Source organism: Andrena cerasifolii, chromosome 7 (genome assembly GCF_050908995.1).
Source record: "Andrena cerasifolii isolate SP2316 chromosome 7, iyAndCera1_principal, whole genome shotgun sequence".
In the NCBI taxonomy this organism is placed as follows: Eukaryota; Metazoa; Arthropoda; class Insecta; order Hymenoptera; family Andrenidae; genus Andrena; species Andrena cerasifolii.
In genome coordinates, this window is record NC_135124.1 from 3,195,328 (window position 1) to 3,217,311 (window position 21,984).

At 38.0% G+C, this 21,984-nt stretch overlaps 1 protein-coding gene and 1 long non-coding RNA gene across 5 annotated transcripts in view; one reads left to right on the forward strand and one right to left on the reverse strand.

Annotated features, from left to right (window-relative positions):
- Positions 1–6,940, reverse strand: part of LOC143371639 (pyrokinin-1 receptor) — a 63,662-nt gene extending 56,722 nt beyond the window's left edge. For 3 of the 4 annotated variants that reach the window (XR_013086082.1, XR_013086081.1, XM_076817054.1), the window contains exon 1: positions 2,535–6,935. Coding sequence is in view for 2 of the 4 variants with exons in the window: in XM_076817054.1 (XP_076673169.1) it covers positions 2,535–3,031 (497 nt within the window). In the remaining 2 variants the exon portion in view is untranslated. Of the gene's footprint in view, positions 1–2,534 lie in introns of all 4 variants that reach the window. The other variant, XM_076817055.1, reaches the window with a different exon arrangement.
- LOC143371707 (uncharacterized) overlaps positions 1–21,984 on the forward strand; it is a 78,348-nt gene that overhangs the window by 7,706 nt on the left and 48,658 nt on the right. The gene's annotated exons all lie outside the window — the stretch shown is intronic.

The following is a 21,984-nucleotide window of genomic DNA, read 5'->3' on the forward strand; positions in this document are numbered from 1 at the left end:
AGTCGTTAAAGTCAAGGCGTCAAAAAATTGATCAAAATCGGTGGGACCTGTATCCACAAAAGTTATTATCAGATTCGACTGAATTTTTTTTTATTTTGAAGAATATACTTCTGGCTGGGGGGCAAACCAGAAAAAAATACAAAATTACATTTTTTTAGAAAATAACGACACTTGAAGTTTTAAATCACTTTTTCCCTATAGTTTTCATCATTTCAACGCCTTTGAAAATGATAAATTTTCGAATTTTTGTATTTTTTTCTGGTTTCCCTCCTAGCCAGAAGTATATTCTTCAAAGTAAAACAAGTTTCAGTCGAATCGGATGATAACTTTTGGAGATACAGGTCCCACCGTTTTGAGAACACTGTTTCGAGAAAAACGCTTTTAAAGTTTTACGCGAGTGCCAAGTGGCCGGTTGTTACCCATGCATTTTCCGCTACTCAAATGCCTAGACCTTCGGGAATTTTACGAATTTCAACAAATCCTTTAAAACACGCATTCCTAAAAGTTTGAACATTTGAAAAATGAAATAAAAAAAAATCGACTTTAGGAGAGGTTCCGGTCTAAAAATCCATTTTTTTTTTTATTTCATTTTTCGACTATTCAACCTTTCAGGAGTACGTGTTTAAAAAGATTATTTGAAATTCGTAAAGTTCCCGAAGTTCTAGGCATTTGAGTAGCGGCAAATGCCTGGGTAACACTCGGCCACTCGGCACTCACTTTTTCTCGAAACAGTGTTCTAAAAAAATTGAAAATTTGAAATTTTTAAAGGCGTTGAAAGGACAAAAAATACACTCCTCACATTGATTAAAGGATCACCTGCAGGAGCCCGAAAAATAGGGGCAAGTTCACATGGTCATAACTCCGTAAAAAATAGTTCTATCGATATTTTGAAAATATGGTTTGAAAGCGTGGAATCTGTACTTTCAGCCGTTTTTTTTAAAGTTCTAGATGCATTGCTTTCTGGCAAAGTTATAGCAATATAAATAGCACTTGGTCAATTTTAAAAAATTTTCTTTAACTTTGCGACGTTCCACGGGCAGTATGAATTTTTTTACACAAATTCAATTTGTACCAGTCGAAAGCGGCTACTTTCATGTGTAAGAAGAGAGTAACAAATTTCTTGTGCGATTTTTTTTGGCTGAGTTATTCAACTTTGAAGTAAAAACTGCTTTTTTTACTTTGATTGCTTCTAGTAAGCGAACGAATCATCGTAGAACATTCATGAAAAAAGCAATAGAAAGATCAGTCTTTTCTTTCTAAGACACATCTTCGACTTTTTCGATTTGGTTAAAATTTCGGTCTCTGATGTGCTTTCCAAAATATGCTTAAAAATTGCACAAATTCCATTTTCTCTTCATCTCGCTGTATCTTCGCGACGGATGATCGGAACATCAATGTCTTAAGTTCATTTTAAAGCGGATAGTCTGCCGATTCATTTGAGTGCCACCGGAACACGCTGCGATAATTTCTTACCTGTGGCCTTTAAGTTTGAATTTACCGTTTGAAAAAAGCGGCTGAAAGTAGAGATTCCACGCTTTCGAACCATATTTTCAAAATATCGATACGACTATTTTTACCGGAGTTACGACCATGTAAACTTGTCCCTATTTTTGGGGCTCCTAGAGGTGATCCTTTAATTAATGTGAGGAGTGTATAGAAAAAAAGTGATTTCAAACTTCAAGTGTCGTTATTTTCTCAAAAAATCTAATTTTTTGTAATTTGTTCTGGTCAGTCCACTAGCGAATTTCATGCCCTTTAATAATCTGGCATTGTTTTTTACTTCAGACCAGTGGTTTAGGTGCTACAGGTTCCACAGATTTGAATGAATTTTTTAACGCCTCTACTTTAACGACTCCCCAGTGCCGTCTGCAATGATTAATTATAAAACAAAAAATTTATTTCTATAGTCTAAGACATCCTTAATTCAATGCAAAAAGCCCCATTAAATTATACGCAGTAGTTTTCCTTTAATTAATTCCTAAACATCACCTATTTTCATGGGCTCTAGGCCGGAACAACCCGCTAACAAGGAGAGTATTTTAGGTGTCCGCCTCCGATCATTTTGATTTTTGGATATGTTATAGAGGACCGAAAAATAAGAAACACGTGTTTTTTATTTTTCCCCGTTTTCATATTTGGGGGGGGTGAAAACTGCGTTCAAAGTTAGGGTTGAAAAATCATTTTTGTGGATTTTTGAAAATCTGGTGAGTCAGTCATATTTCGCATTCAAAGACACAAAATTCGTCCATCGACACTATTCCCCTATCTCTAATAATTCTCGAGATATTCCACAAAAATGATTTTTCAACCCTAACTGTGAACGCAGTTTTCACCCCCCCAAATACGAAAACGGGGAAAAATAAAAAATCACGTATTTCTTATTTTTCGGTCCTCTATAACATATCCAAAAATCAAAATGATCGGAGGCGGACACCTAAAATACTCTCCTAGCAAGACCCCCGCGAGCCATTATTCGTCGTCTGAAGGGACTCCCTCGTGCTGATTCCGGTCAGTAATTCAAAGTCCTTACGTACCTCTCGACGGTGAACGCGGTGATGGTCAGCACGGTGGCGTTCGCCGACGTCTCCGCGGCGAAGCTCTGAATAATGCAGAAGGCTTCGCCGAACATGTACGGGAAATGGGACCATATGTAGTACATCTCCGACGGCAGTCCCGATATCAGCAGCAGTAAATCAGAGACGGCCAAGCTGAACAGATAGTAATTGGTGGCGGTATGCATGGACTTGTTACGTGTAATCACCACGCACGTGGACACGTTTCCCACCAATCCGGTGAAGAAAATCACCACGTAGATCACAGTGATAGGTAGCACGATATATAACGGGTCTCGTCTCGTCGACGAGTCTTCCTGCTGCAGGAACGTAACTATAGGGCTGGTGTAGTTCTGCAACCTGCCCGTGGAGATTAGCAGATCCTCACGGCTAACGGACGTATCGGGGTCCATGATCGATTCAGTAGCGATCGTTGATCCTCTTGGATCGATCGACCCGTTCAGAGCGTCCAGGATCATTTTCCTGGTACTTTCGACCAAGTGCAAAAAGAGACCCTCTGTATTGGAGGGGACTGGCTATTTCGAGGATGATTGACTAGCAAGGTACAGATTAGTGTTCGCAGGACCTAGATCATCCTACTCTTCCCATCTTGCGGGACGCTTAACTCTAGCTAATAGCAGAGAGCATTTTGGAACACTTATTTACGACGGCCCAGTCTCTGTGGAAGTTCCAGGTGGATTCGACGACCGTCATTTTCAGAGCTTCTACGACTCGTCGGAGACACTCACGACGTTCCTCTCGGCGACAATTAAAACAGTCTTCGCTAATTTGAGCGGGCTATAGCGCCCGGGTGGTTCGATTAGACTCGTTTATTGAAACAGGGTTCCCCCGCGTTTCTAGCCCATTTCAGATAGTTCCGTTTGTCGTCCGACGGCTTCTGAACCCTTGCAGAGAGGATGAATCCCGAAATACAAGCTTGTCAAGCGTTACTAAACAATGTCCTGGGTCCGAAGTGTCAAGATTGGGTTTAGCTTTCGAAAATAAAGCGGTTGTTCGTTCGGGACACTAACCTCCTTGAAAATCTATGTCCTCGGGGCTGTGTCGATGAATAGAGAATGTTCGTGGTGCCCCGTGGGACATATTAACAGAAAATGACCTAGGTGGCAGGACAGGTTGATTATGCCTTCTCATCTGGACTGTCCAATCCACTTGTCAGCACACGAAAAGCGTCTTTCCATGACACTTTTTTTCGATTTGATCGCGTCTCTTCGAATCGATATTCTGGAGTTGAACTAATTTTTACGATATCTCCTTTATTACCTATATGATCTAATGTTAGACGACCTTCGTCACGAGACATTTAATTGTCTGCCCACCAAACTTTTGTCCGAGACTTCTTCTATTAGATGAGATATTTCAATCAATTTCTTAATCGACGTGCAAACAAGTCCCGAGAATGTTTCCACTTCTCGTTTCAGTAACTCTCCTTTCACTGGTATCAATTTACGTTTGTTATAGTTATTTGCTACATTAATTGCATGATTGTTATTGTGCCAATTCATATAATACAGCAGCCATTTATTCCCTTGGTCCATCGATCGAACCAAACCGAACTGTACCGGTGTAATGAAGCTTCAACCAGATCTAGTTCCAGCTAGATCACCCATCGATCCGTTTCGTCGAGCTAAACGCACATTTGAGAATATTTAAACTTTTAATAATTTTATTCCCCATTTCAGTTACACGACTATGGAATCGTTTAGTGCACTAATCACACGATCATTTTACTTCTCGCGGTGGCTTTGCGTGTAGGTAACTAAATTCTAGGGAACCTGCTTTCTGACCACTGACGCGATTAATGCGCGGTAAACACTAAAATACTAAAATATTTTGTCTACGCGTATTTAAGCAATATTTATATGTGGTAATCACATAATATCCTTCCTCCATTCCAACTAAATTTTGTACAACTCGAATATAGTCGTTTCTAACAATATTTAACCCCTTAACTGAACTAAAGCCACAATTTACTCACTTATCCACCAGATTTAATTGATTATTTATTTATTTTTTTTTTATGAATTATTTATTTAATTATGAACATATTTCAAGTGCACGTTGCAGTACCTTCTTCTTCGCAATGAGTAAACGCCTATTGATATGGGTGCTTCCTCTGATGCGATTATATTATCTATTTATATTCCACGATGTAACCATCGGTCGAGTTCTTTATTTATCAGGCCAGTTCACTTCCAACTAAATAGTGGAATTTTTCCTTTCGTATAGCGCAGCATTGCCTTCTTCCAAGCAATAATACGCTTAGCGCGCGATCAGCACATGACTGAACATCATTCGATCGTCAAATACTTACTAACAAATTTCAGAATATATTGGGTACACGTTTCAACAGACCCTTCCTTCAATTACACCATTATTATCGAACCTCTCGAATTCATTATACATCGTACTAAGGGACGTGCAGTTAAATTTCAAAATCGTTCTCATCTGCAACAGAAGTCCGTCCTTGCATAATCACTGACTCAATTGATCTACCGCACACTATTAAGCACGATTCCAGGCAATTGGCATATGCCTTACAACAATTCCTTCAGGCCCCTTTAATTATCCGGCACTTGTACATATTCGATTAAACGACTAAATTTCTACCAATTCTCGTTTAAATAGTCTCTCTCATCTGTAACAGTGATCTATTCTTCCTAAACCGTGAGTTGCTTCCTACCAAAATACTATATTTTTGCGATCACTTCTTTTTTGTACGCAAATCAACACTTTTCTGGCATACCCACCGCATATACGATTATTACAGCATCAGTCCTTTTTCTGTTCGTCGTGCGGTTAAAGCTTCAATCACTGACAAATTATCAATATATTCCAATATTTGGAAAGCACTTTTCAATTATTTCTTCCGCATTACTTCTCCCACAATTGTCAATTCTTCACCCGGCTAAGTCCCTTCGTTTCCCTAAACAGCTAAATTCCACACACATTCGTGGCAGACAGTTCTTCTTGTCCTCTGCACTGACATCTGACCTGTGGCTCGTTCGCGACTGAACACTGAACACCCTCCGATCATCCGTCGAACTGACTGCCAGGCGCGGGAATGCAGCGCGTTTAATCGTCGCTGGAATTGATTCGCGTCGCGCGTCAAAGCATCTGACATTATTTCGAGCGTATGCCAGTTCGCACGCGATAAAACGACCCGATCCACGGTGTCGCCGTTAATCGAGCGATTTCCTAATCGGCGCTGCCTCATGAACTGTAACACTCCTCCCTATCTCTGGTTCCCCGACAGCCACGGGAACAACGATACCTGCGGCTGTACCGTCGATGGCATGTTGCTCTCAAGGGCGTTAATTACTAATCGTGGTCTGGGTCGTCGACTGCGAAGCACCATACTTTTCGTTCAGCGACGAGAATGATGTTTTAACAACACTTTGCGCGGCGATCGACGTCCCAACGTTCAGAACGAGATTTCAAAAGTGCTTCGGAGAGCTAGCATCACTTGTTGATTTTCTCCTTGTGTTCCAGTAGGCTGAAGTTGGTCCAGGGAAATATTTTTTATGTACCAGCTAGTGGCAAGGAAACGTTGTCTCGATTTAAAGTAATCACTGACGTCTTGAGCTTTCTACTTGTGAAACAAAGTCCCTCTGGTTTCTTGGTAATGGATCACATCTGCCCGTGTGAACCCTTTCGATGGTTAAAGCCGTACAAGGCAGAGGTTGTTCATTGAACACCGTTTGCTTTTAAAACTGTCAACGGTGTCTGTTGACACAAGCCTCCCAAATAAGGAATTTATTATTTACGGTAGCTTCCGAAAAATCATGTTCTGTTTCGTTTAATTGAAATCGTAGGTGCTCACTTGTTATCACCAACGATAGATGTTCGAAGAAAGAAAGAAGGGACGACGAATTTTCATTCTCTAATCGTTGGGAATTCACGAAACGAGAGGTATTTATTGAAGATTTTAGAGACACGTTTGTAGCTTGAACAGGCCACTATCCACAAGCTGTTCAAACAATTTCGAAAAGAGGAAACTCGGAACTGTTCACAGGTTACTCAATAACTTCCCATGGAATCCAGTTAGCAGAAGCCTTTGAAGGATTCTTCTTTTTGATTTATATATTATTTATGGAAAATTTCCGCAGATGAGATGGTGTCCTTTGGCTGAACGACACTGCGAACACGCGTGAAGGAAAATAGCACTGTTCACAAATAAATAATTATTCACTGAAAGTCGGTGGCTGATCTTGCCAGCTGGTTTTGGGATCGACCGATGCCCACGAGAACCGAACGCGTTGTGAGCATGGAGGAGCGATGCCGTGAATTTGAAAGAAGCATCGCCGCGTTAGGCTGCCTCCACAACGAAATACCGCTTTTGCACCTGCGTCATCGAACTCGTGTCTCCACTCCGTTCGATAGCCCTGCGAAGTTGTGGAACGTCTGTAGTCAATAAAATAAAATTAATAAAATGATCGAGAACAAACATTCTATATAAATTAGGCCGAATAAGTTGTAAATGTAACCCCGATAACCATTGTTGTAAATAGAGTAGCAGCATGACGTAAGTACGTATATTATGTGGAACAAGCATTTGTGAGGGAAACTTAAATCCATTGACGTAGTTACTGATACGAATTTTTTTCCCATTTTGACAAACTTATCGATGAAATGTGTGCTTAGAAATTCGCAGCTTTCATGAAGATAATTTATTTATTAATTTATTGCTTGTCCACTGGAGATACAAAATGCAAATAGAAATTTGTGAAAGAAGGGTGAGTATAGGTAATGGAATTGTTATTTACTCGAAATTTCCATATTTTGGTAAATATGTTCTCAAATTTCGACAGAACTTTTACTATTATTTTGAACGAAAAATTGTAAAAGGACACTATTTCTACGAAGTTTCCGTCCATCGATAAAACTCGTTGTTTAACAATGTTTTAATTATATATGTAAGCTGAGTGTGGGTTTAAATTATTTTTCGCCCCCGCTGAGTGTTTTCCACGAACATTGGCGATTTCACAAAAGCAACAAGAAAAGTTTGTACTCCGTCAGTTCCATAGAAAATACTCGTTCACAATGGCCTAGTTTCGTTTTAAGACCGTGACTTATCGTACAGGAGCGACCATGCGGGAAAGAATTTTCTCCACATTGTTACATACGTGATATCCTAACACCATACAACGGTCGCATTGATTGTCTTCGGTTCGTGAAACAGTATCGACCGAAGATGCGCTCTGCGGCTTCTACTTCGCTACGTATTTTAAATTAAACTTGCGACTGAACGTCACCTGTTGCTTTTGGTGCAGCCAAGCCCGTCGTCGCACATAAATGACAAAAGAAAGTGGTACAGCATCTTTTGTGAATACGATTAAGTGGAAAGTTATAAAATCGAATGAAGGAATACGAGGTGTGGCAGAAAAGTAGTAGGACTGTTACTGGAAAATGCTGTATTTGAAATAGATTTACAGAACCACATGATCACGGTCGAAGTAGAGTAGATGTGCCAATTACCGTGCTTTGACGCCGACTTGCTCGCGAAGGAATTAATTACTGACTTCTCTTATTTTAATTTTGCTTGGTGAAAATTTATATTGGTATTTTGAACTTTTCTCTTTATTCAGGCATTTTTTTCGGGTTGAAAATGTGAATTTTTCATATTTTTTTTAATTGAAATAGAGATACAGGTTTTTGTCCCAGTCACCGTGCCCTGAAAAATGCGTTGTCCCTATTCCCGTACCCCCAATTACCGTGCCTTTTTTTTAATAGCGTTCCCGCGGTTAGGTTATGTCCTTGAACTTTGAAGTGTTCAGAACATTTTTTTTGCTCTACGAGAAGTGTTTTTATGTAATTTTAATATGACCTTTTCATTACAATAGCAAAATATGCAAATATAAATTTCTGTTCACCCGTTCTGAGAAACGAAAGTAAGGTTAGGTTTAGCAGTTACAGAGGGAGCCAGTGGGCTTTGAGGGGCACGGTAATAGGGACAAGCGTTAAGTTCCTGTCCCAATTACCGGATTCACTTTAAAAATATGAAAACGTTTCAAAAGTGCTCATTTTGCTATTTTTTCATAAAATTTTAACCTTTTATTATATAATAAACACTTTACATAAGTGCAAATCATGATAATTATCAATTTATTTACTTGTATAAAGTACGTGCTCCTTACCGTTTCCGGTAAGGATTTAGGTAAATGCATCGAAATCTTCATATGCATTTTTGAAATTTTTTTTATTATGCATTAATTGTTTAAAAATGCAACCTTCTCGTTTGTAACACATACATTAATAGTTTAACTTAATTAAAAGAATTTCTTTCCTTATTTATTTATACGAGTTTTTTGTACTGCTTCTTTAACCCTTCGTGGTCACACGGGGTGTATTGTACCCCAAGAATAATTTTCGAGTTAAAATGTCGTGTCTTTACAACTTCCAAAGGGGATGTATCGCAAGAAATTTTTTTTTTTTAAATTAAAAAATCGCTTTTTTCCCACAACCGTGGAAAATCGCTCATTTTCAACTACTAATTTTATCACATCAAAATTTACATTTCTAGAAAAAGACTACTAGACTATGATTGTATAAGTATTACGGACGTACAATTATCACTGAAAAATTAAAAGATTCAAAAATACGGAGATGGTAACTCAAAAAATGACGCTGGGGTAAAATGAACCCCGTGTGACCAACTTGTGATTATAAGAAGGTGTGACCACGAAGGGTTAAGCATAAAGGCACGGTAATGCGGACAGGGCACGGTAATTGGGACATCTACCCTAGTTCCCTTCAGAGCGGAGGATACACCTATACCGTCGGAGACGCTGCTCCAAATCTTTGTAACAGTGATAGAAGTCATTTAGTGTTATCACCTTCACCTGAACAGTCTGGGCTCTTTAGATGTGGTTCACATTACTATAATGATGGCCTTTCAGGTTAAAATTTAGTTTGGGGAAAAGAAAGAAGTCTCCAGGACTCAGATCTAGTGAACAGGGGGTCTGTGGCACCGCTGCAATGCTCTTTCTAGATAAAAATTCGGTGACCGTTAATTCAGAGTGACCAGGAAGCATTGTCATGATGAATCCACCGTCAGCATTGTTTGGCCGGACACGGCGAACTCTTTTCCGCAGTCTTTCAAACACTTCACTTCTTTTCGCCAGAGTTTTCTAGTAGTAACAGTCTCATTACTTTTCTGCCACACCTCATAAATTATAGAAACATCGTTCTCAGCAATTTTTGAACAGCAAGTTGAACATTACTTGAACAGCAAGTTGAACATTACTTGAACAGCAAGTTGAACATTACTTGAACAGCGAGTTGAACATTACTTGAACAGCAAGTTGAACATTACTTGAACAGCAAGTTGAACATTACTTGAACAGCAAGTTGAACATTACTTGAACAGCAAGTTGAACATTACTTGAACAGCAAGTTGAACTTTACTTGAAGAGCAAGTTGAACTTTACTTGAAGAGCAAGTTGAACATTACTTGAACAGCAAGTTGAACATTACTTGAACAGCAAGTTGAACTTTACTTGAAGAGCAAGTTGAACTTTACTTGAAGAGCAAGTTGAACATTACTTGAACAGCAAGTTGAACATTACTTGAACAGCAAGTTGAACATTACTTGAACAGCAAGTTGAACATTTCTTGAACAGCAAGTTGAACATTACTTGAACAGCAAGTTGAACTTTACTTGAACAGCAAGTTGAACTTTACTTGAAGAGCAAGTTGAACTTTACTTGAAGAGCAAGTTGAACATTACTTGAACAGCAAGTTGAACATTACTTGAACAGCAAGTTGAACTTTACTTGAAGAGCAAGTTGAACTTTACTTGAACAGCAAGTTGAACATTACTTGAACAGCAAGTTGAACATTACTTGAACAGCAAGTTGAACATTTCTTGAACAGCAAGTTGAACATTACTTGAACAGCAAGTTGAACATTACTTGAACAGCAAGTTGAACTTTACTTGAAGAGCAAGTTGAACATTACTTGAAGAGCAAGTTGAACATTACTTGAACAGCAAGTTGAACATTACTTGAACAGCAAGTTGAACTTTACTTGAAGAGCAAGTTGAACATTACTTGAACAGCAAGTTGAACATTACTTGAACAGCAAGTTGAACTTTACTTGAAGAGCAAGTTGAACATTACTTGAACAGCAAGTTGAACATTACTTGAACAGCAAGTTGAACTTTACTTGAAGAGCAAGTTGAACTTTACTTGAAGAGCAAGTTGAACATTACTTGAACAGCAAGTTGAACATTACTTGAACAGCAAGTTGAATATTACTTGAACAGCAAGTTGAACATTTCTTGAACAGCAAGTTGAACATTACTTGAACAGCAAGTTGAACATTACTTGAACAGCAAGTTGAACTTTACTTGAAGAGCAAGTTGAACATTACTTGAAGAGCAAGTTGAACATTACTTGAACAGCAAGTTGAACATTACTTGAACAGCAAGTTGAACATTACTTGAACAGCAAGTTGAACTTTACTTGAAGAGCAAGTTGAACATTACTTGAACAGCAAGTTGAACGTTACTTGAAAAGATAAACAGAATTGTGGGAAATCACACCTGGGTAAACATCCTATTTACACAGCCTCTCTTCGCATACTGTTTACATGCGAAATCCCTTTTTTCTTGAGGATATCATATTTTCATCTGAAAGCTCAGCAGATTATATGATCATCGGCGTCGTTGTGATGGAAAATTCGTTTCAGAAACGAAAATCACCTTTCTTTGGTACGAAATCAAAAGACGAGCTGAGGTGAGGTCACCTTGGCGCAGAAAGGAGAATGTTAGTCCGTAAAGGAATTACTGACGTTTGAACCCAGATAGTACACAAACGTCTTGAACACGTTTTAAGGGCATCTATCCTAGACATTCAAGGCCAAAAGTCCAAAAGACGTTTCAAAGCCGTCTTAAAGCGACTTCAAAACATCCAAAAGACGTCTTGAAGATGTGCAAAAGACGTTTCTGAGACGTCTTAAGGTTAAGGGGTATTTGCGGGTTTGAGGCATCACAAAATTATTTTTTTGCGTATAAATCGACAGTATCACATCTTAAGGATACTCAGTTAAAATTTCATAAAGAAATTCGAAATATTTTCGAAGTTATATCGTTGCGAAGCATAGCATGTCACGCGATCTACGCTCGGTATTCGGGGGAAGTACAATATTTAAACGCGTTTTTCTCGAAACACCGTTAAATTAGCGGGCACGATTAAAAGAAAATTAGACGTCATTTTGTCGAATTTTTTTTTTTGATTATCTTTATATGACTTCAATCTGGTGGACCCTCACAAATACTTTATACTTATCGATTGTTTTGTTTTTAATTGAGGAACATAGGTGTTACTAATAGGCAAAAGTTAGAACTAGTTTGGGTTTTTTTTATTTTCTTTTAATATTTTAGGGGTGGGGGTGAAACTAGTTTGAGTTTTCGATTTCAGATGATTGAACAAGGTGCTACAGTGCTCGCCGCAATACCTATCTTTTACGGAGACTACTCTTCCGCTCTCTATAAAAACAACATAATTTATTTTCATGACAATATAAAAATGGGCAATTGTAGTGTAAACATAGATTAATAAAATGTAAAGAGTTTCATCAAGATATCTTGTATAGTTATTTAGAAAAAACATCCTAATGATTTAATCATTTTTAGGCTTCAAACCCGCAAATACCCCTTAAGGGGAGGTTCCGGTCTGGAGCCCATCAAAATAGGTGATTTTTAGGAATTAATTAAAGGAAAACTACTATACATAATTTAATGGAACTTTTTGCATTGTATTAAGGATGTTTTAGATTATAAATATATATTTTTTGTTTTATAATTAATCATTGCAGACCGCATTGGGGAGTCATTAAAGTCAAGGCGTCAAAAAATTCATCCAAAACGGTGGGACCTGTATCTTCAAAAGTTATTATCCGATTCGACTGAAACTTTTCTTATTTTGAAGAATATACTTCTGGCTAAGGGGCCAAACCAGAAAAAAATACAAAAATTACATTTTTTTAGAAAATAACGACACTTGAAGTTTGAAATCACTTATTCACTATATTCTTCGTCCTTTCAACGCCTTTCAAATTTATAAATTTTCAATTTTTCAAAATAAAAAATGTTTCAGTCGACTCGCATAATAACTTTTGGAGCTACAGGTCCCACCGATTTTGAGAACACTGTTTCGAGAAAAACGCGTTTAAAGTTTTACGTCAGCGCCAAGTGGCCGGTTGTTACCCATGCATTTGCCGCTACTCAAATGCCTATAACTTTGGAAATTTTATGAATTTCAAAATATCCTTTTAGACATATATTCCTAAAAGGTTGAACATTCGAAAAAAGAAATAAAAAAATATGGATTTTTAGACCGGAACCTCCCCTTAAAGGGACTAGGCAGTCCTTTTCCATGACAAAAACACTTTCTTTGTAATGCATTTGTAAAACAAACGAAAGCAAATCCAGGTGTATCCTTTTACCCAATGTTTATTATTATCATAGAGATTGAAAAAAAGTTGGTACGAAATATACATGTGCTTTAAAAATGGCGGTGCTGACTGGTAAACATTTTAACTTTCTTCTGTGGTTTTCAGGTAATATTGGTCTTAAAAAGTGACGTAATCCAATTTCAAGGTGTGATTCTTGTTTGTGACATCCGTAGTTTCGCGCTGAACCAATAGAAACTAAAATTAAAACAGAATTATTATGTTAGTGGCCGAAAAACGGCGATTATTTCAAGAAAAAATCGGTCTAGTTTGTGCGCTACTGGAAATCCGTGACATAACTGAGACATTCCTGCAACAAACTGTGCTGTAGGGGCGTTGATAAAATATGATATCATTAATCCTTACTATAATATGTATATATTGTCACTCGATAGTTTTATGCACTGTTGTAGTTTTTAAACGGATTCTCGAGTACATGCTACAAAGAATTACGTGAATTTAGAATATTGTACTAAATAAAGGAAGATTGTTTTTCCAAAAGACTTACACAGCTTCTAGACTCAAACTATACATATATTAATTTTGTTCCATTGAGATCCATTAAATAAAATTATTTATATGCCCAAATAGCAAATATTGCAAGTGTTTTTAATGCCAAGAATATCGAACAAGAATGAATGCAAAATTGGTGTAACTGGAGTGTAATCAATTTCAATCAGACAAATTACTAATAAACACAGCTCATGCGTGAGTCCAATCAATTGATTGCTCTCTACAGATATTGAATTGCCACTTGGAATGTTCCCAATTGGTCCGATATCTCACGAGCAATTATTAATTAGATCTTTTTTCTTCAAATCATTCTGCATGCTTGATCGCACGCCATCGTCATTACTACGAATACCTTTATCCATATACAGGGTGCCCCGTTTTAATCTTTCCAACCGGTGATATGCATATCCAGTAATTGTTCAAAAGAAACGAAGTTAAACCTCCGGTTCCAATGGTCAACAACGAGCAGTGATTTTGAGAACATTCGCAAATTAAACAATAATTATAAAGCATTTGTTATTTAATACTGATTATGCTACTTTAGTATCTATTTTGGCATTGAAATTAGAAATGGCAGAGTATATATTATATACAGCCAATGAAATTGCCAAGATTTTATTTTGGGTGAAGTGTTGGCAAAACTTGGTCCCACTACTACAAATTGTATTAGTTCCAGTGACGAGTGATTTTTACCAATTACAGTCTAATGTTTTAACAATAAAAATGTGTGCTGGTCGTAACTTTCAGTCATCGTTAAAGTTTAACGACGAGTAAATTTCGAATACCATTTATTAACACTTTCATTAATGAATAAACTTAAATGACATTATTATATTAGAATACCCGGCTCCTCTTTGCATAAGCTATATGATTCCAGTAAAAAATGAAAGTGTCCTTCAAATCTTGGAAGCGGCTCCACATGGAGCAAGATTATGTTGACTGAACATGACCACCTCGAAGCAGCGTATGTTTGATCTGACACAATTTTTTTTTAAACTTAAAATAGGGCACCCTGTATACACTCACAGTTTGCTTCCCATTCTGTAAAACACGCCAAAGTGCAATTGAATGGAAATTGAAGTATCAACGAGAAAAGGTTCGTTCTTACTTAATACTTCTTTTCATAATACTGATATCCGAAGGTACATATGTACACTACTGTTCAAAAATATTTGCCTAACCACCGTTACAGCGAATACGGTGAAAGCAACGTGTATGCAAGCAACATTAATTATTGGTTATATCCAATATATATTATAAAATCGGTTGAGAACAGATCTGTTTACAGAGCAATTAAATTTTGAATTCGTCGATGTGTCCCCCGCTTCTGTTGAAACCAAAAATGATTTCTATCGATAGAAGAAACCCCGCGGTATAACTGGGTAGAAGAAACCCCGGCAGGCATACATTGTAATGCAGTACAATACATTTTCCTTACAAATTGTGTGGAAAAACAGTTCCTGACATTATAACAATACCTGGGGCTTTGCGAGGGCGACACAGCCAGTTTTAACCTTTTTCTTATAACAATCCTTGCAATAAGAATATTACAGAAATTCATAAGGAATACAATTCATCCCCTCATAGAAGTTAATAGGGCCTAATGGGAATAAAAAGGAAGTTGAAAAAATAACAAACATTTGACGTAATAATACGACAAAGTGTACATACATATACAGGTGGGCAAATACTTTTGAGCGGTACTGTACATATAGACAGACACATGTATCTTCAATCAGCTGGAGGTCAATTAAAAATTTCAGCATCGCGTAAGTTATCACAAAATTATATTTTTAACTTTAAATGAACGAAGCAAACATTTTATACTTTCCATTACGAGTTAAGGGGGGGAAAGTAATTAAAAAATTGAGTAGGTTTAGACGATAGATAGTTGAAACTGAAGCTGGCACAAAAAACAGAATACCTCCAAGTGAAAATTATGAATTTTTAGGAAACATAGGCAAAAAGTAGTTCGCATAAAAATGTTTGACATGTGTCTTTTTTTCTGTCAACATCCATATTGTAGGGATGAAAGAAGCCGTTTAGGGGTGGAAATATTATTTAGTTGAGAAACGGTTTCAAGACAGCACTGCACACTTTTATGAGACAACAGCCGGACGATGGTTAGATACATGACTGTGATATTCTGCATGCCTGAGGAAAAGAGCGTGAATTTTTAAAATTCAACAAGACTCGAAACGATGTAAAAAGGGAAGTTAAAATTGCCAATTCGCTTCATATTCGTATGCTGGGCACAATATTGAATGTTAAAAAATATAGAAACTTCTCAGAAACATAACACAATTCATAACTATTATTATTCAGCAAAGTATTCATGTTGAGAAAAATTAGAAATTGTCGAATAAAAGGCGTATTGTTGAACAGTGTGTATAATTTCTGTTCTAACAATAAGATGCAAAACGTATGTACAAATATATCAGGTATGTCATGGCAATAATAAAATTCTTCGAAATCATTTTTAAATTGTCTTCGTAATGTTTAATTAATATAATCTTTTTTCCTTTTAAACTGGGTCCATTATGGTCAGTTAGCTTTTATGAAAAAACATCGTTCAATAAAAAGTGACTTTAACCATTTTTTAAAAAAATATTATTTCTTGTTAATTTATTATTTTCTTGGACACAGTATACAGGGTGTTCAAGTTATAGAAGAGCAGAAAGTTGTACTATTTTTTATAAGCAGCATGATTGTTTATATAAATTTGTTACATTCGTAATAAGTTTTGAATAACAAAAGTGATCCTTAATTTTTTAATTAGACAGCTTTTTTCGTATCATACAAGAAAGCTACTGTCAAGACAGGTTTAATCACAAGAGGTTAGAAATGATAAAAAATAATTACACTTGATATGATTTGAATCTTTGATAGAACAGTGTTTGCTAGTATTTCTCGCTGCTAAAACAATATCCAAATGTAGCGCCAAAAGTTATGAAGTGTTCACATTGCATTCATTCGTTCCATATGCATGCGGTGCAACCAGGGTTGCCACCTTATCACCATATAAATCCCGGAGTGCCACACATTCTAACCCGGAAGGTTCGAATATAAACCCGGAGATGGAAAAAGCAAAAAAAGTTTTGTTCCCGAATATCCGGAAAACAGATGTGCAATTATTTTAAGCTCAAACAATTCAGAATTTACAAGTACATGTTCTTTTAATTAATAACTGTTATTGTATATAAAATTGATACCATTCCACAATACCACAATTTCTTATTATCTCATTTTTGTCTACAACCCGGAGATTTTTCCAGTAAAACCGGAGCCCGGAGATTTGCTTCAAAACCCGGAGTCCCCGGGCCAAAGCTGGAGAGGTGGCAACCCTGGGTGCAACCTATTCACCGTCTATGATGCCAGATCGGGGACGGGTTCCCTCGTGAATTTCCCCCACCTCGCGCATACTACGCCGGAGCAGCGTGTCCGTGAGCTCGGCGCTTCGGAGTTCAACTCACGGACACCCAGCTCCGGCGTAGTGTGCGCGAGGTGGGGGAAATTCTCGAGGGAACCCGTCCTCGATCTGGCATCACAGTTCACCGTGTCTGTGACTACGTTGTCAGGACAAAAGGAACACATAAATAGGATTCGTGTCATTTACGTTTCGAAATTTCGCATCAAAATTGATCAACAACGGTGTTTATCACCGCGATTAGAAAGTACCAGCCGCATGGATCGTTGAATAATTAATGTTGTATTGAAAATGTTGTGCCTGAATCAAATCGTCCTGCTGGTTAGCCGAGGTATCGGACTAAGCGCCTGGGTATTCATGATTAATCAAACCAACACAGAGGTTGGATAGTTATTCGGCGGCCATCGTATTATATGTCAACAAATAGTCTCTATTAGCCACGCCGCGAGCATTTTAAGCATAGGTACATTCCGAATCATTGAATGCTGATCAACAATAAACTTCTCGATTTCGAGTTTTTGTACGCTTTTAATTCGCACATTCCACGTTTCTCTCTTCGAATAATGAGATTTGGCGTTTTGATTTAACGACATATGGGACCTTATTATCTTATTATTTTATAACGTTATTATCTTAACCGTTTCGCTGACCGGGCATTTCGGGTGTAATATTCACTGGTCCCGCTTTAAATATAAAAATTGTAAGGGTTGTCAGGATGAAGGCGGTAATAATGTGTGCGAATTTAACAAGCAACAATTTGTGACGAAGCGTCTCGCGGCGGACCGGCTCCCGAGCGGCCACTAGGCGGCGCCGTACGCGACCAGGTTTCTCGGCGCGGAAGCGACCGGTACAAGTACCCGTGGCGCCGCTAGGGCGCGACGTTTCGCGCTGCTAGAAATTGGGCGTACCGACATATAAGCAAAGAGGAGATATAATAAGAAGCGTCACTTCGGGCGGAACCTTTTGTAGTCCTTACTTGACCTTGGCATTTAAATTGCTTGTCTATTCGAGCGGGATATTCAAATCGACTGTATCGAATGTACCTTACTGCAATTTGCTGATTATGTATTGCCGAAGTTTACCGTGGTTTACCGATCATTGCTGAATGGGCATTTAAATTGGTTGTCTAGTGATTTCCCTAGTTTATGTCTGTCCTTGTCGAGTGCCGCCTCTTATTATATCTCCTCTTTGATATAAACCCCGCGGCAACCGGAGAGGGAAATTCGTTCCTGGTGGAGGTGAAGAAATCTCCACACGAAGTACCGTAACGAGACCGGGACTTAACCGGGCGTAACATCGCGGATAATGGAACCGAGCGATCAATGGTGTGGCGTAACTGGGCTTTGACCAGGCGCCCGCACAAGATCACTTTCCGACGCGCTATCGTGCCGAGGCGACTGGGCTTTTGATCAGGCTTCCCCGATAAGCGCAATTCTACCAACCGACCACGTGGAGCGATTGGGATCTGACCAGGCTCCACGAGTGCCGCGACTCTACTCCTCCGGGCAAAGGTGACTGAGTTTTGACCAGGCAGTACTCCGCAATCTCCCTCCCACTGACCGATAGCGCGGCGCGACTCTGGGCTTTTGACCAGGCTCCACCAGTGTTGCGACTCTACGACTTAGAAATCTGATTATTATAAACAAAAGTCATTGGCCAAGAGTGAGTTAGTAAAGTTCTTCTGCAGGTATAAATGACATCATTCAGACGAGTATGGGATCCATCGATGTTGTTTTTCGACCACATTGAAGTAATATGGCATGGTAGCGGTACGGTCAGTCAACCATAATAGCGAAGCGTCCGCGCGGCACCCAGTCCGCTTACCTGATTCGGCGCGAACCGCCGTATTTACCACCACTCTGCAACGTTAATAGGAGCCGCACCATGTTGGGGATAGGCTTATTTTGTAGAGAACACTTCAAGGAATATGGTTTTATCTTTTTCGGATTTTTACAATCGTGACATCGAGCACAAATTTTCAAAATTAAAATTAATTTATAATTTTCAATGTTGCAAAATTAATTTTTTGAGCTGGAAAAAATTTACTTCATACATGATGCACGCATACTATATACATACTACATACACACTATATTCATGCTATACACATACATAGATTATACAGTACAGACATACAATGTACTGTCGGCCCTACACACGTACAGAGTCAGCGTTTCATCCTGCAACCCGCGCTCGCTCGAACTTGCAAAATGGCAACAGTGCATCACGGACGCATTCCACTACAACCATGCACCGTCCCGGCGTTCGGAGAGCTGTCAGCGACCGCTGGACAGCAGTGATGCCCGAGCTTCGAGAATTTTGGGATGGTCTCTTTCAAATTAACGTCGCAAAGAGCTATTCCGAATTTCTCGGCCCGGGTTGAAAAATTTGGTGCCTTTTTCATATAACTTTTGAACTATAACAGATATTGAAATGCAATTTGGGCCGAAAAATGAGAAAAAAATTATCCCCTGTTAGTGATGGATAATTTAACACATCTAACATTTACTTAATTTTTTCTATCAATTTTTTAACCATAAATGTTGTAAAAAGCTTTTGCAACCCTTCTTTGATACTGTATTTAATGCTGCTTTTAAAATTCGTGGTGTTGATAGACAATAGTCTAGTTGTTTCTGTATCATAACTTTCAGAAATTGAGAAATTAAATTTTTATTCAATTATGTGTTAGTTCTGCAGACCTCAGAATCTATTGTTCTGGTTTCTTTTTTATGATTTTATTGGTGTTTCGATTGTAGCGGTGTTTGAATTTTTTTCTAGAATTTTTGTGTGTGAATGTTTTAGCTACACAACTCCACACCTATACCGGCTTCCGTTAATGTCATTTTTTGAAGTGATGCGCCATTATTGTGGCTTTTACACGCAGGTCGCGAAAAATCTCTCCGTATAAGAGTAGAGCACCGCGGTCAACCCTGTCGTAGCTAAAATTGTTGAATGGTAATCTGGGGTACGAGTGGTAAACCGATCATAAAAGCAGAGGGCGCGCCTCGATTACCTGGGCCGGAAAATTCCCAATAGCTCTTTGCGACGTTAATTTGAAAGAGACCATTCTAAAATTCTCGAAGCTCGGGCATCACCGCTGACAGCTCTCCGAACGCGGGGCCGGTGCACGGTTGTAGTGGAATGCGTTCGTGAGGCGCTGTTGCCATTTTACCCGTTCGCGCGCGCATAGGTTGCAGTTTTAACGGATGACCCTGTATGTGGTAGTGCGCGTTAAATTAGTGGGGGCGAATTGTCATTATATTTTGCAGGTTTCGAATTTGCTTAAAAAATACAGGACTTTAATATTTGTAATATTTTGCATATTTTCACAAAATCAAGCCCTACAAATAATTTTTTTTTCTGAAACTACCAATCGAACGAATTTCTCTCTGCTCTCATTTTACAATAATCGAGAAAAATTGGCCTTTCTAAATACATCTGAATATTTTCCAATGGATCCATATTGCTAACTTTAGTACGAGCCATTTTTTTTAATCAAAAAATTGTAGGTGTTGGCAACATAGTAAGCCTGCTACATATATATTTACATATTAATTAACATTAATGTTATTATGATAATTTTAATTTTCATCTGAAAATAGAAAAAGCATTCTGGTAGACTTGAGGTTTATAGAAGAGAAGTATGGAGGAGAACATAAGGTTCTCTATTCCTTTACTTGCTGACAATAATTCACATGCCAGTAAACAGCAGCGCCTCTAATGATAGACGATGGAAGGATTACATTCTGATTTTAGACACGGGCAGCCTGCCAGTTATAATGCATCTCAGCAATCTGCTGGATGGTTTCGATCACATGGAAACTTACAAGGCTATCAAACCGAAGAACACCACGAGAAGATTTCTTGGATCGAGTACATTTCGCTGTGGATAAATCTATCGCTATGAAAGTAAATGTGGTGGCAGAAATGTAATTAAACGGCGACACGTTTCAATTCGGATGTAATTTATTGCTTGCTCACCTTGGGAACTGTAATTTACATATGCGCCCACATGGCCTGCGTTAAATTCTCGAGTCCAACAAAGCTATTCGTCCATTTGATTTCGAAGTTTCGAAATATTCGGGATACCCATAAATCGTCAATATTTTTTAGCAAGTAAATTAGCTTTAGTTCGACGTAAGGGGTTACCTACCGTCAGAAGGTAGAAAAAGAATCGAATCTTTGGGAATTTATTTCAGAAAGTACATGCATATTTTTATGCATTGGCTTTTGAATTGAGATGAAGGACACTTTAACAGGTTTATATGTTATGTTTTGGTATAAAAATATTTAGTTATTGCACAATTACAACTGATTATCCCAGAAGCTGTTTTTAGAAACATGTTTTGTGGTAACCAACATTATTCGGAACAGGGTTATCTGAAATAAAAATACCAAGAAGATTTAGTTAGTATAATAGTTTATCCAGTCTTTAATCGTTCCGTTTTATAAAATATTAATCTGGGACAAAATGGCAGATGTTTAAAGTGAAATGATCGATTTTCGTAGAAAAAACACATTTTTCATCCATAAAATAAAAATTATGCATTTGAAAAACAAATGCTTCGATTAAAGACTAGATTTGACTGTCTAGAAGCAACCTACAAAATTTCAGAAAGATTCGTGAAGCGGTTTTGGAGAAATCGTGGTCACCGGTCTAAAAACAGCTTCCGGGAAATCAGTTGTAATTTTGCAATAACTAAATATTTTTATACCAAAACATAATATAACAACCTGTTAAAGTATCTCTCATTTGAATACAAAAACCGTTGCATAGAAATATGCATGTACTTTCTGAAATAAATTCTCAAAGAGTCGATTCTTTTTCTACCTCCTGAGGGTAGGTAACCCCTTAAGGGGGTATTCTGGTCTGACGAGGGGTTTCGTCGCGTTATTTCGGAATTTTTTTACAAAGAACCCATCAATTTTATTATTATTTAGTTTATTGATGCTCGAACTATCTTTACAAATTTTGTCAATAGAAAAAAATTAAAATCAAACTCAGTTGACTGCCTTAAA